We start from the raw sequence: 15,541 nt of genomic DNA, 5'->3' as shown, positions 1-15,541 counted from the left end.
GCTGGTGACTCTGTCTTCAGTCAGAGCGTAAGAATGTTATTTATCATCCTACAGGTGATGGAGTAGAGGTGACTACAGTCATAACATGGCCTCTTTTCTCAAGTTCAAAGCTTTTTGTGAATTCCTAACTGTCACCAGGTCAGGTTATTTATAACGTATGTGTGTGTGTGGACATGGGGGTATGAATGCCGGTAACCGGGGGGGGAGACTAGTTAACACCTGTGAAGTCATGCTACTTGAGGTGCTTGTTTTCTGGTTTAATTTCACTTGTTCACATGTATGAACGTCCCATGATATATACTTTTTTTTGGTCTTTGTGTTTGAAGTGAAAATGAGCATAAACCCTGCACTAACTGATTTTTTTTTTGGCCACTTGGGGGCAGCAAAAACAAGCTGTAAACACAGCTTCTCACATACTACCTTTTACAGTGGATTTTTACAGCTTTATCATTGAAAACAGGAGCCTGCTGCAACTGAAAACAGCACTGACGAGAATGAATTTGTAGGTCAGAAAACCAAAACAATGAGCTGAAACATGTTAAAATCTCAGAAGTGCTATGGGGAGCTGCAGAGTTGGGTAATTATTGTCTGCGGGTTCATCACACAAGCAACACCTATCATATATACATATTCACTTAATCCATTGTTAATATTTATGAATATTGATAATAGAAGGTTTAATTTCCCGCATCTCACGCAATGTGAAGGTATAGAAGTACATGATGTCATAGTGCTTGTGTTTAAAGTTAAAAAAATGAACATAAAACTCTTCAATGACGTCAAACTTTGATCCTTTTTTCAGTGTTTTGCCGGCTGTGAGCCGTCACAGAGAACTGAGCTGACTGTCCTGTGAACCATCCTTTATATTAAAGGTGTTTCATCACCAGCTCACAATGTGATGTTGGCATGTTTCTCCTTAGCACTGTCATCCTAAAACAGTTTCCTCCCTTTTCCTTTCCTTTTCTTTTCTTTTAGCACCTTTTGAGAAGCCTTTTAAGTGAAGATGAATAAGCACTTCTTCCCCGAGAGAAACTTTCCCTCAGCACTGAGGATAATGAGGCTCTCTTTTCCTGGAGTCATTTTAGTAGCTATAAATGGCCAAATTCAGTTAAGAAGCAACATTGTGATCTTCCTGCTGTATAGTACTGTAACTCACATTTGCATGAGCACCGCTCTGGTGTCACCTTTCATAAACATAACTGTGCTTGTGATTATGCGCCTGTGTGTTCTGCAGGCAGATTTGTAATGTCATGTGTCACACACTTTACCTGCAGGGAATTTTGGATTTAAAACATGTTCTTTCCAAAATGGTCAGCAGGTTAATGGGACACGTGATGGAAGTGGGATTAAAACATGCTGCTTTTCATCTCAAAATTAATCTCACTTTGCACTTTGCATGCATGGAATTAAGTAGAAAGGCTGTAAGAGTTGAAACTTCAGGATGTCTTGCAAGTCTTAAATCTTTGAGGGAACCTTTCATTTGTGTGCACTCATTTTGTAGTTTAATATGAGCATGCTAAGTAGCCCAAATTGAAGCTACCTTTAGTTTCTTTTTGAATGTGGTCGAGACATTTGAGAGGTTCATAACAAGCTTAAGTAAAACAAAACCAACCCCTGTCAGGTTCCTTGCACTCTTGTTTTCGGGTTGGGGTTAGTGCACCGGCGGTTTCCCTCTTTACTGAACCAGTTCACACAAACATGGACTTGATGTAGCACGAGGGATAACTGAGCAGCTTTCAGGCACGCGCTTGCAACCTGCAGGATGTGTTGGAACATGTTTGCCCATTTCCAGTCAATTTTATTTTGATTGTATGCCTTTTTTTCTTCTCTCTGTTTAACTTTGTAACTTTATTTCTTAACATAGTACATTTACCACTTTTCAGTTCCTAAATCTATTGCTGCTCGTCTCTTTTACGCATACGCTCCTGAAGTACTTCATCAATCCTTGATGCTGTATTAGATCTTACTATACATTTTGGGACACGTTGATCAGCCACGGAAGTAATTTTCTGCCTCTTCAACAGATCCTCATAAAAGCTCTTCTGCTGGTCCTGTAATTCCCTAAGAGTGTCCATTGACACATACTCAGGATCGTCCTTCAGAGTTGCCTTGTTTGCATTTTTTATTGCGACCCTCCTCCCCATCCTCAAGCTCTTTTGTTGTTTGTTTGCAGGGCTCATCCAGCTATTGTTGTCGAGAATGTTGAAATCAATCCTTTAAATATCTCTGATTGTAGAAACCATCCACATCCACCTTTGACTGTGAGGTAGTAGGTCTATTTAAACACATTACCAATGTCATGCAAAATGTTCATTAATTCCTTGCCTGAAATCAAATAAATATTCACGTCACATATGTCAAACAGTGTCAACGCTTCAGCGGCCGTCTTGGAGTGCAGAACGTATTCCCTGTGTACGTCTTGTAACCAGACTGCTGCATCTTTTTATACACTTTCTCTTGTCAAATCTCTCATCATCTTCTGGCTGCTTTATTTTTTAATGTTCTCCTATTTTTATCTGCACTTCCTGTCACATCAAACACAATGAAATAAAATTAGAAAGGACGGGACAATGAAAAGCAGCTTAAGGACGCTTTTGATGAAGTTGTGGACACATTTTAAAGCAGCATCTGTAAAAGATCTGAATATAAAAAAACGCTTTTTCCAGATGAAAGAATGGTGCTCGGCCCTGTAACACGAGGGCGTGTGTCCTACTTCTTGGCACTTGGCTCATAACTGTTGTTTTACGTAATACACTTCATCCCATTTTGTCTGCTGTTGCCATGGTGAGGCTAATTTATACAGGCATTAAGAATTAGGCTCCTGTTGTTAGCATGCACTGCTGGCTGATGCTGGTTTTTTACACATGTATACACACTCATGCACATTTGGAAATGGGCACACACACACTCAGAGGGTTATTCAAGAGTTAAATGTGTGTGTGTGTGTGTGTGTGTGTGTGTGTGTTTGTATGCGTGCAGCTGTTTGTGAGTTTGGGTGAGACTCCTGTATAAAAGAGGAGAGAGAAGTGCCCGCTTCACTCTCCTCTTTTATGAGCAAAGTGTGAGTGTTTGTTTTGTGCAGACAAGAAGCTCACAATGATTGATGTGATTATTGGTGTGAAGAATTTAGAGATGCAGCCAATATTAGACATATTCCGGATAATGAGTTGCGGCCTTGAGCTCAATTTTCATTGCCTTAACACCTAAACACCAAAATCTGCTCTAATTCGTCTGTTTCTCCTCATGCAAACTGCAAACTTCATAAAAGAAGAAACGTTCTTACTGATAAAATAAATCAATAGGAACTTCTGCCCTTTACCTGGATTCATCTCAATATACATTTCTATGAAAAAGTGACAAGAGAAAGAAAGATTGAGAGTGGGAAGGAGAGCGAATGGGGAGAACGGAACAAACAGAAACAGTCATGCGGTCACTGAAGAGAAGACGGGAGGTGAACATGAATAGAGGATTCAAGGATGAGAAAAACAGTTGTACTGTGTGTTTCTTTGGCAGATGTTTGAATCTATGGCTGTTGACAGAAAGAGTAAAGTTGTGTGATGGTGTGTTCGGTGTCTTCCCAGGAGAATCTCGATGGAACGCTACGATCTGCAAGGAGCAGGTCATGTGGCTGATGGAGACGGCCAAGGGCGTCAGGAGGCTAATTTTCGGGAGCCTTCCTAGCTTGTCTGCGTGTTCTGTCACAGAAAGTAAACCGCGAAGAAGCGCATGACACAGCTGTCTTTTGAAAAATTTGAAAACGCAGTACAGCAAAAGGTTTTTGTTAATCAACCTGCAGAGTTTAATTTTTCTTTCACTTCTCTTTAGTTTTTTGAAATTGTGATTCAAACATGGATGATTACTAAAGCCTCGTAGCGAGCCAACTTCCCTCATAAAACAACATTGTCACACACACACAGCAAATGGTGGTCAGCCAGCAGTAAACTTGCTAGTAGATTCGTTTGTTAGCAGGAGTGTTAGCTCGGCTACCCCATCAGTCACGAGACCCTCGCCTCGCAGGTCGTAGCGGTCCGTCAAGAGGTTCCCGCGTCTTCCTAGCTGGCTCATCCAGTTAGTCTCCTTTAGCCCAGAACGATGGCTAGATGCCTCCTTTCCTTCCTCCTGTCCTCCCTTCCGACGCTCTCTCATCCCTCATGCACTTATCCAGTCTGGTCCTCACCCCCCAGCGCTCAGAGCACACACACACTGGGCGGTGGGACTAATGCATTAATGCACGTGGACCTTGCAGAGCTAACAACAAATTGAGATTACATCAGGTGTGCTGCTCTCTCATGCCAACCTCCCTTCACTAACCTGTGTGTGTTTGTGTGTGTGTGTCATTTGTCCACTCTTGTCAAGAAGCGGCTCAGCATACTGATCAATCTAATGCTCACATTTTCCACAAAGAAACACACTCACACACCTCGTCGAGGGCATTTAAGGCTGTTAGCGTGAGAGCGCCGGGAAAGAAAGGCCAGTGAATGGACTGACTGGCAGCTGTATTCACCATGGGTAACGGCTGGCACCCAACCAGAACTCGCTGTGAGTTGGCATTGTTGTTCTCGTCCTGAAAGCCTCTTTAGACGAGATGAGCGGTGACACTAAGAGGTGCGGAGGAAAGGTTTTTATGATTCAGTGGTTGAGCTCGACTCTTTGTGAGGGAGTGTGTGTGTGTGTGTGTCTTTATATGTGGGGAACATTGATTCAAATGAGTTTGTTTTGCAGGGCCTTGCTGAGGCTGGGAAAGGTTTTGGGAAAATCCAGAAGACTGGACCTGAGTGTGACCTTTTAGCATACCACTCATGCCAAAATGTCTACTGCAAAAACACATCAAGAGAGTAAAAACAGGCTAGATTTTCTATAACTTTGAATAAATGGCACATAATTTACTCTTAAACCAATAATAGTTTTATATAATAAATTGTTTTCATTGTTGATTTATCTGCAGATTATATTTTTGATTGATCTTTTTGTCCATAAAATGTCATAAAATAGTTTAAATTTTCCATCACAATTTCATGGAGCCTTGTATGACGTCTTCAAATGTCTTGTTTTGTCTAAAACCCAAATGTTTTCAGTTTATTATCATATGATGAAGAAAAACAGCAAATCCTCATATTAGAGAAGCTGGAAACGGGAAATGTTCGACAAAATGAATCATCAGACTTGTTTGCAAGAAACAAACAGCTGATGTTAAAACACAGGCACTGGCTTCGTTACTGAGGGAGAGAAGAGACAAGATGATAATCTTTTTATAAAATGCCACATTTATCCAGCAGTGGGTGGGCGAGTCCCTGGTAAATGAATGTAAGACAAACGCTTGAGTTAATTTCATACAGTCAGCAATATGTATAACTCTTGAGGTAAATAATATCCCTGTTTGAATTGTGCTGTTATTTCACATCTACATGTGTTCTCTGATGAAAGTAAGTCGTACTCTGTGTTATTCCCTCGGGTCCTCATCACAGGTAGAACCTGCTTGTACCATTTTGGGGGTGTTGAAGGGACTTGAAACTGAACAGTTTATACTATCTGGTATCATTGCGTTCATTTTCTAGTTTTCAAGTGTCCATCCTGCATCATTTTGCTTCGTCTAAATCTACTGGAAATCTTCAGGAAACGGCCTAAGTGCAGGGAACAGTGTCTAGCCTGTTCTGTGATTACCCAGAGAGCATTAGGTAACAAAATGTACCATCATTTGCCACCCACTGCTCTTCTTTTAGGAGAGTGAGTCAGAAAGTCAGAGAGGCAAACATGGCAAGGCAAAAAAAAACTGCTGCTGAGCATCCAGAGACCAAAATGGACCAAAATGCTTCAGAGCGTTATGGCAAATTACTGCCTTTCTCCTGCTGCCAACGGTGGTTAGGGCGAGGCGATAATGCATTACTGATTATTGTCTTTCTGTAGAGTTGTATCATGATGATATGATCCCATAAATGTCATCTGGCAAATTTCTGTTCTCTAAATGAATGATTCTGAACAAGTTTGAACTAAAACAAAAAAAATGTGTTACTCAATCATCCAAGGTCTGTCGAAGCTGCCAACAACTCCAAAGCCTCCACACTCGCTCATCTCATCTTCTGTATTTAACATATGTAGAAATAGAAAACAACACATGGCGTTTTAACTACAGTTACTGACCATCAACACCATTGTTAATATAAGAAAAATTGATTTGTGCAGCTTTAATACTATTATGATATTGACTTCAACCATATTGGCTGGTGCTAGCTGTGGTTAGCCTACAATTCAAAGCTAAATCCAAATAATCTTTTATATTTTTTTATAGATAAACCGTCAAGATATATTTTTGGCTACATCTAACCAATCAAACCAGACCACGCTGTTCCAAGCCAAAACATCCATCCATCCAGTCATTGGTCCTGATGATTCACAGCCATCAGAGTCCTTTGTGTTAAAGTGAGCTAGCTGCTATTAATAGCCTGAACAGTATCAGTCTCACTGGCACTATTGTCCCCCCCCACCACAAAACAAGGCTCTAGTCTTTCCTCGGGCCCCGTGCCGGGTCTTTGTGTGGCTCTCTGTCACACAGACCAAAGGAGGGGGATATCAGGTTGCTGGCTCAATTGCTGTGGAGGTGTGTGTGTGTTTGTGTGTGTACATGCTTGCTTTTGCATGACGAAATGAGCCCAGCCCCCCATACAGAGGTAGTCTGTCCTCTGGAGACAGAAAGATGGATCAGTGGAAAAAAGGGGCACGCACAAACACAGGGCCCCTCAAAGAGAGTAACACACACAGACAAAAGAAATGCAGTGTTTTTTTGTCACTTTGTTGGGCAAACTGTAACGATGTGGGACGGTTTATCTCGTCTGTGTGAGTGAAGGGAAGCAGACGCAGACGAGGGCTGAATGCTGAGGCTTCACAGGCCGATTCCTCCGCTTGTTGGTGGAGTTTAATTTGATTTGACAAATCTGTCTCTCTCCTCCAGGCATTTCTATGTTCACCGTACTTTTCCTTTCGCTCAGTGGTGAAAGTGATACAGATTAACTAGACAGAAATGACACTTCTGCTTCCTCGCTGCAGTGTTTACAGTCATCACACTATTAACATTGAGGTCAGCGTGTTGGTCAGTTGAGCTCAAGTTTCTCTTCGTTCAGGATTTCCATCTCTGAATTTGACTAATGCATATTTGGATTTGGTAGCTTGGGTGGATTTGGTGTGCATGGTTTAGCATAACAAATGCTTGTGTGGCTGCAGACTAAAGATGTGTCTCAATTCCATTCTACATACAAACTTTATATCTTTATACTAACAGTGTATACTAACCATATACTAATATTCAGTATAATAATAATAATAATATTAATTGATAAATTGAAAAACTGATGATGAAAATTACAGTCTTAAAGTATACTTTTAGTAACTTTTGCAGTGTGAACACACTACATACTCAGGACCTCCTAAGAATTAGTTTCAAGGATTCAAGCCCCTCATATTGGCCTTGCTGAAGTGTCCTTGAGGAACACGCTAAATCTTCTCCAGCTGTTCTGTAGCTGACACTGACCTCTGACCTCCATGTGGAGTCGGGTTGTTACCAAATGAGGATTTCACTTTCATCTATACACAACATTATTTTCATTTCTGTCTCTCTTACTTTGTGGTTGAAGAACACAACTTAGCAAAAATTAGAGAGAAATATTTCAGCGTATTTTGTCTTGTCTACCGATCCGACTTTTAGCCGCATGGATTCTGTGTACCTCACTGCATGAAACTAATTGGACCCTTTTTTTTGGTAACAGAAAAAAGTGACAAGAGAAAGAAAGGTAACATGAGGCCAGAGGTTTCTGTGGCACTAAAGACAGAGTTGGCAGCTTGCTGTGACTCAGTGAATGTAACCGATAGTGGAAACACAGATGATTTTTTTTGTCATGTCATTAAAAAATTCAGTATTTCATGTTGATGGGTCATGTCTGGCAGATACCTGATCTTATATTTATATATTCACTGAGCTGCCCTTTAAGTTTAAATGCCAACCTGCTGCCATTTGCACCATGATCTGCACTAAATCTCAACATGCTAGTTGAAACTGTGGTTATCTCTGTGGATACTTCCCTCAGGGCACTTTGTCTCTGCTACATCATTATCTGACAGCTATACATGGACGTCTATCTGTCTATTTTCAGCTTGTTCCCCAAGTGCCCACGAGAGTCTTTCCACGTCTCCAGCGTGTAAAAGGTCTGAAATCTGACAGGATGCTGCTGCTATTAAAGACACAGTGATAAAAGATGTCTTAACTATAGGAGAAGCTGGTTAGATAACTCGGCCATGGGACGGTCTGAATTGGTTTTCATGGGATTTATTACACATAAATTACATTTCTAGAAGGTAAACGTAGCCTTCAAAGCACACAGCAGATGTGTATGTTGTGACTTCTGCTTGTGCCACATGTTTGACTTTTAAACAGCTGTCAGTTTGATGAATTGCATTTGTAAAGAGTCTATCTCTTAGTTCAGGTAGCAAAGTACACACCGCATTTAATGGAAAGTGACAAGAGTTGTGTTTTGAGACACCCGCCTGAGGAGGGAAAACCTGAAACGGTAACAGTTGAGGTATGTTTAGAGTTGAGTGGTGACGGGTAGGCCAGAGGAGTCGATACATGTTAGTGCAGGCTCTGAATGCTACTCGTCCACATGGCAAGCTTCACCAACACTGCCTGCTTTGTTCTGCATTGCACAGTGCTCCATGCACTTAAGTTAACCTTTCTGTTGAGATGGTTTGGCTGTTAATTGAGTTCAGTAGATGGTTTTGTTGTATGTACATGATGATGTATGTCTTGTGTTACTGGATTTGTATGTAATGGATTTGTATGTCTGTCTTTTCTCCAGGTGTTTCGTCCCGCGTCCCAGAGATCATGGCGGCTGGCACCCACTCCCCCGGAGGACCCAATGGCATAATCCGGAGTCAGTCCTTTGCCGGTTTCAGCACCCTGCAGGAGCGACGCTCTCGGTGAGCAGAAATCTGTCAATCTGTGGTCAGCTGGTGTTACTCATTTCTGAAATGACAATTGAGGTCAGGCTGTGATTGAACAAAGTATCGTATCCTCAGAAACAGTACTGATTGCGAGGTGAAGCTTTTTTATAATTCGTTAATGATCACTATTTTACTACCATGTCAGTCATTTATTGAGGGTCATCAAATAAATATTTAACAGTAGATAAGAGTTGTTTTATAATTATGGTATTCTTAAAGGGGTATTGCGCTTCAATAAAGTTGGGGAAGTTGCGAGAGACAATTTAAAACCAAAGCAGAAGAGATATCCCCAAAAAATACTGGATCCCACGTTCCCCATAACCTTTTCTGCTCCCTACCTGCCTCAGACAATGTTGGCATCAACACAACAAAGTCTTACAAAACCTTTATTTGCTTGGGTGGGTTTTTATAAAATGACCCATTCAGAAATCCATTACTATAACCAGACCTAGATTCACTCACACAGAAAGAAGGAATTTACTGACTGAATAATCTGGCGCCGACCTTCATGACGTTCAGCAAGCCACAGCAAGTCTCAAGATCCCGTAAAGGAACTGAATTCTTAAGGGCTGATCTTCACTCTATTGCATAACCACCCAGCTAAACTCAGCTTCCTGATAATTGTTTCATTCATAGCCGGAAGAGATCGACAAAGTTCTTTAGAGATAAGACTTTTATCTGGTGTTCCTCCCTCTTTGAGTCATCCGTGATGGCTCTCACTCATCATCACAAGACAAAACCCTCTCACATTCACATCCCAGAAATATCTTAGACTTTCGGCTGTTGGCGCCTGGTCCTCTTCAGCAGCCCTGGTCCTTCTAAGAGGACCTATTTGAAGGCAGTTCCCCCTCTTTTCTCTTTGCTCAGACAGAGGATGGGGTAATTGGTTGGAATGACTCGGGTGTGTGGGCGACTGACAGCGACTGACAAGTTACCATTCTGATAATGAGCGAGGTGGAAAGCTACAGAGATGTGGCTTCAGAGCCCACTGGAGTGTGTGTGTGTGTGTGTGGCTGTGTGTTAGTGTTATTTAGTAAGGACTCTCCATGTGTGTACCCATGTGCATGTTTTGTATGCATTTACGCATGCATGCATAATGCAGACTTTGCAAGAGTGCAACTTGACAATTATAAGTCAGTATGGAATTGTGTTAGCGTCTCTGCATATATGCGTTTCTGTGTGTCCCTGCCAAGAGACCCTTCGCCACCACAGCTTGCGTGACCCCAAGGCAACGCAGCGCTCTCATTCAGTGGTGCCCTATATTTGTGGCAGCTTAGCTTAACTTGTGCTGCGTTCCCTGGCACATGGCAAGACGTGGCACGTTCCAACTTGTCGAGCGCTGGAATCAGTTGTCGCCGCGTCCCTGAGATAACTCCGGGATCATTTCATTAAGTCTCGGGAAATGTCATTTGTCAGCTAAATCTGTAATGGTTTTAAAAGCTGAAATGTGCTTTGAGCGGGTGAGATGAGCGTGACCTAAAATGGGCTGATGTGAGGAGAGGCAGACTTGTGAAGTGGTTATCCTGAGGAGAGAAACAGGCTTTTTTTCTTTATTTGAACACATAAACTAGGTTTAGACACGATGCTGAAACCATCAATGGAGTTCTCAATCAACAATTTTGATAATCTATGAATTGTCTAACAAAAAAACATTTACTGATTTTAGCTTTTTAAATGTGAAGATGGGCTGCTTTTCTCTGTTTGACATGATAATAAATTAAATAGTTTTGGGGTTTTGCACTGTTGGTCAGACAAAACAAGCAATTAAAAGATTTTACCTTTTTGGTTTTGAGAAATTGTGATGAGCATTTTTCACTTTTTTCTGATTTTTAGACTTATCACTTAATATAATCTGACAGATGAATTGATAATGAAAACAGTAATTAGTTGCAGCTCTGCTTGGACATCAAACATCAGGATATTCAGAAGTGATCAGCGTGCGGGTGCATCAGGTTTTGTAGAGCTGCAACTACTAGTCGGTAAATCAATTACTCGATCGACAGAAAATTGAATCTAAATCTAAAAATAAACTTTTTGATGATAGATTAATTGTTAAGGTCCCTTTTTCAATCAAAAATACAATTTGATGGCTCCAGGCTCCCAAATGTGAGAATTTGCTGCTTGTTCTTGTCTTTATAGTAGATAGTAAACAGAATAATTTGGTGTATTTGACTGTTGGTCAGACAAAACAAGACATATGAAGACTTCACCTTTACAAATATATCAACTAATGAACTCTGTGTCCACATTTGTTGGCTTCCCCCTTTGAGTCCGTCATACTGCTGCTGGTCAACTGCTGGAGGACTGTGGGGAGGAGAGTGAAGAACACTTGAATGTCATTGATTGCCGGGAGTTGTGATTGTGCCACAGTGTGTGTGTGTTTGTAAGTTCACTCCAGCAGAAGAGAAATGGCAGCCTTACACAGGTCAAACACAGAAAGTGGGGGGTGGGAAGCACATGTTTGCATGTGTTCACAGATATGTGTGCATACTTGTGATTTAGCACAACCCTGTGATTGATGAAGAGGTTCACCGCTGAGGTTATGCTTTGAGTTTGTGTGTGCGTGTTTGACAGGTTTTTGCTGACGGTATTTGAATAATATGTAGGCTAAAAGTGTCAGTCCTGTGTGACTGAGTTATCTTCTTGTGACTCGACAAGCCCTCTCCGTCTGACAAATGAGGTGAATTCATGCAAAGACCGGCCCAGGGGCATGTTCAGGATGTTGTAAAATAATACAGAAATCTCATCCAACATCTACAGTATTATAGGCAGCCGCAGGCCTGGTTATCGGAAATACTGTGGAAATCCCAAGTTAAATATGTAATATGAGATGTAATCTTGTGTCTGTGTGAGTCTGACACCACCAAATACTCCTGTTATTGTTCTTTGTCTTACTTTGATTTGGGGCATAATAATGCTCTAAGTTTGGGAACTACAGTTTCCATAATTTTGGGGGCTTTGGGGAACATAAACAGGAAGTATAGTGTTGCCATGGAGTCAGTTAGTTAGTTAGTTGTGTTCTCCAACATGTGCCCCCTTTTTGTTTTTGGTATGTATTTGTTTACATTTTGGCAAATTGACACCATTAAAATGCTGAGTTAGCTATCAGCAGTTCCTGTTTGCAACGTACCCATGGATATACAGACAATTACCACTGCATTACTTCGTTACTGAAGAAAAGCGGAGCTATAAGGAGTGTTTTTTTCCCGTGATTTCTAAGTGGATTCATGGATGGTTATTCACAATGGACATCAGATATCAGAAAGTGTAAGTCACACTGAACCTAAAAATATGTGTGTCATGTTTGTGTGTTCAGATTTGAGTTATGTCTTCAAGAAGTAGTACACATTTTCTTCAACTCAGTTTGAAAACCTCTGTGGTTTTTCCAACATAATTGCACAGAAGACTGAAGACACAGAAGAGGGGACCCTCTATTGCACTCACTAATGTAATAGTGTGTGTGTGTGTGTGTGTGTGTGTGTGTGTGTGTGTGTGAAGGTGTAACTCTTTCATGGGGAACTCGGCAGTGCAGAAGAAGCCTCAGTCCAAGCCAAAGAAGCCTCACCTGTCAGGACACAAGGGAGGCAGCAGCTCCAGAGAACCGCAGCCCAAAAGACTGGAGGAGGTTTACACTGCACTCAAACAAGGCCTGGAGTGAGTAACCCATACACTGCTGTACATTTATACTGTGCACACACACTTCAGTCACAGTCCAACAATGAAAATAGTGAGACATTGATAGGTTTACTGTTTCGTTCCTTAAATGTTGATAATCAGTTTCTTTTATTTGTACATTTACAGCCTGTTGTTGATATTTTCTGCTGCATATATAAACATAACTGCACAAATGTTTATATACCAATGTGTTTATTTTACTGCCATTAAATATTTATTATTTTCATAATATTCTTGCAGTGCGCTTTGCTGAATGCTATGACTTTTGCCATAGTGATGTTTTAATTAAATAAAGTTTTTCTGAATTTGTATAAAGTGTTTTCCTTTTTTTTTTGTCCCATAGTGAGTATCTTGAAGTTCACCAGACAGAGCTGGACAAACTCATGTCTCTGATGAAGGACATGAAGAGGAACTCTCGCCTGGTGAGAAGCGACTGTACATCAAGTTACATACAAGCAACAGTTTATTCCCGCCTCACCCACATCTTAAAAGAATAGTTTGACTTTTTGTGAAATACGCTTATTTGCTTTTTTGCCGAGAGTTAGATGAGAAGATCGATACCGCTGTCATGTCTGTACGGTAAATAATAAGCTACAGCTAGCTTAGCATAAAGACTGCAAATGAGGCAACAGCTAGCCTGGCTCTGTCTGAAGGTAACTGCCTACCAGAACCTCTAAAGCTCACCAGCTAATGCATATTATCTTGTTTGTTCAAGTCATACAAAAGAAGTGTAAAAATGACGCTTTAGAGGTGGTAGGCAGATTTATTTTACTTTTCACCAAACTGTTTCTCCATGTTTGCATAGATGCTATGCTAATTGCTGAGCTAATCATAGTATAGATCTTCTCATTTTTGAGTCTTCAAGAAAGCAAATAAGGAGATTTCCCAAAATGTCAAATTATTCCTTAAAAGGCCCCCTTTCTAAGAAATGTAACGTTAAAACTGTTCCTGGAATCTTAAAATCAAAATCACTGTTGGCATCATCATATATATGTTTACCTACTGTTGCTTATATTTCACAAACATCTGTGTATGAAAGCAGCAAGAACAAAGGTTTTCAGATCTCAGCTCTGTTTTTATTTTTTTATTTTTTAATGATAGTACAATAATAATACACCAACTTTAGTGAGTTCACAAATGGCAAACACATTTGTTACAAACACAGTCTCTCTCTCTCTCACACACACACACACACACACACACACACACACACACACACACACATAGTACACATACGGAGTCATGGCTGCCACTGGAAATGGTGTTTAATAGGATCTTTTTTTTATGCCAGACAACTGCAGTCTGCTTTGCATTACTTAAGCAGCCTCAGCTGAGCTGTCCTTCTGTACTAACTGTGATTGTGTGTTTGTGTGTCTCTGCGTGTGTGTGTTTTTCTCTCCAGGGAGTGCTGTACGATCTTGACAAGGTGAGTTGATGGAGGCGACGGTCTACTGTAACAACTGCTCCTCGTTCAGCGTGTGTTGGGGGAATCTTTGATGTAAAAAAAATAATAATTGAAGTGGGGGAGAAAAAAACGGCTAAAGGCAGAAGAAAAGAGAGGAGGGAGGACAGAGTGAGGGGCTGAAGGGATTGAGGAATAATGCAGGAAAAAGGATGAAAGAGACAGAAAATGTGTGGTGGGACAGGAGAGAGACAGCTTGAGAGGGATTAGCTGTGAGATATTTGCATATAAAAACAACAAATACCATTTAGTTAAACATTTTTGCCAACGTGTGACATACATTTAATGATCATTAATTATCACAAATGTCGCTTTTTTTTTTTTTTTACATGTAAGCTCATGAGGCAAACTGTGCCTCATTATATCCTGTAGTGTGGACATACAAATCACTATGTTTGCAGCTTTATGTAGCCATGTTCTCGTGGGCACTAGTAAATTCTGGTGCTCTCTGTCTGCAGCAAATCAAAACCATTGAGAGGTACATGAGACGTCTGGAGTTTCACATGAGCAAGGTAAGAACTGATGGATTGATGTCAGCCAGTGCTTTTTCTTTTGTCAATATCCGTACAAGACAAGTTGTCTGAGTCTGATTTGTTTTCTGCATTTCTGTACTACACTTGGAAAGCATCCATTAAGTGCTGTTGAAGATTTCACCTCTCAAAACCCCTCGCCTCTCCACATCTGTAACATTCACACAGTCACTGAGAAATCACAATACTGGTGCTTATTTCCACCTCTTTTACAGCAGTAGTTTGACATTTTTTTGGTAAATGCGCTTATTTGCTTTCCTGCTGAGTTCGATGAGAAGATCATGGATTATGTTACCTTTGGACAGGGCCAGACTAGCTGTTTCCCCCTGTTTCCAGTCTTTATGCTAAGCAAAGCTAACCAGCTGTTGGAAAGAAACCAAAATAAGCACATTTCCCAACTGTTTTTTCAACTTATCATTCTAATGAACAAGGGGCAATACTTTGCCCACTCAAGTTTCTAGTACTTTCTCACTTCCTGCTGGTTTCATGTTGAGTTTTTGAGTAAAGTTGCAGTGATTGTCAAGTTGGCTTCAGGAAGGTTTTTTGCTGCCAGATTAGGGTGGTATTCCTGCTCTTCTCTGGTTCATGTGTTGATGTATTAGGGACGTTTCCAGCTGTTTTAATGGTTGAGCCAAAAAGGTTGCCAGGTAGGGAAACTTTTTTTCCTACATCCTCCTTTGTGGTCTCCTCCCTGGTTGCCTGGTTGGGGACATTAATTCCCTGCAAGGTCGCACAGCCCTGTGACTTTTCTTCCTCGTTCCCCCTTCTGCAGTCCTGTAATGGTCACCCTCACTGTGCGTCAAATAGGACGTGACAGCAGGCAATCAGAATACACACACCCAAACAACAGCGCGCTCCAAAGGTAACCATGGCTACCCAAATAGAC

At 41.0% G+C, this 15,541-nt stretch overlaps 1 protein-coding gene across 1 annotated transcript in view; it reads left to right on the top strand.

The window, feature by feature from the left end:
* Positions 1-15,541, top strand: part of ripor2 (RHO family interacting cell polarization regulator 2) — a 54,723-nt gene that overhangs the window by 25,310 nt on the left and 13,872 nt on the right. The window contains exons 2-6 of the mRNA XM_070921840.1: positions 8,844-8,964; positions 12,487-12,642; positions 13,007-13,085; positions 14,066-14,089; positions 14,584-14,637. Of these exons, the coding sequence (XP_070777941.1) occupies positions 8,844-8,964; positions 12,487-12,642; positions 13,007-13,085; positions 14,066-14,089; positions 14,584-14,637 (434 nt within the window). The remainder of the gene's footprint in view (positions 1-8,843; positions 8,965-12,486; positions 12,643-13,006; positions 13,086-14,065; positions 14,090-14,583; positions 14,638-15,541) is intronic.

Source organism: Enoplosus armatus, chromosome 16 (genome assembly GCF_043641665.1).
Source record: "Enoplosus armatus isolate fEnoArm2 chromosome 16, fEnoArm2.hap1, whole genome shotgun sequence".
Lineage (NCBI taxonomy): Eukaryota > Metazoa > Chordata > Actinopteri > Centrarchiformes > Enoplosidae > Enoplosus > Enoplosus armatus.
The sequence above is the reverse complement of the archived record's forward strand: the minus strand, read 5'-3'. Positions and strand labels throughout refer to the sequence as shown.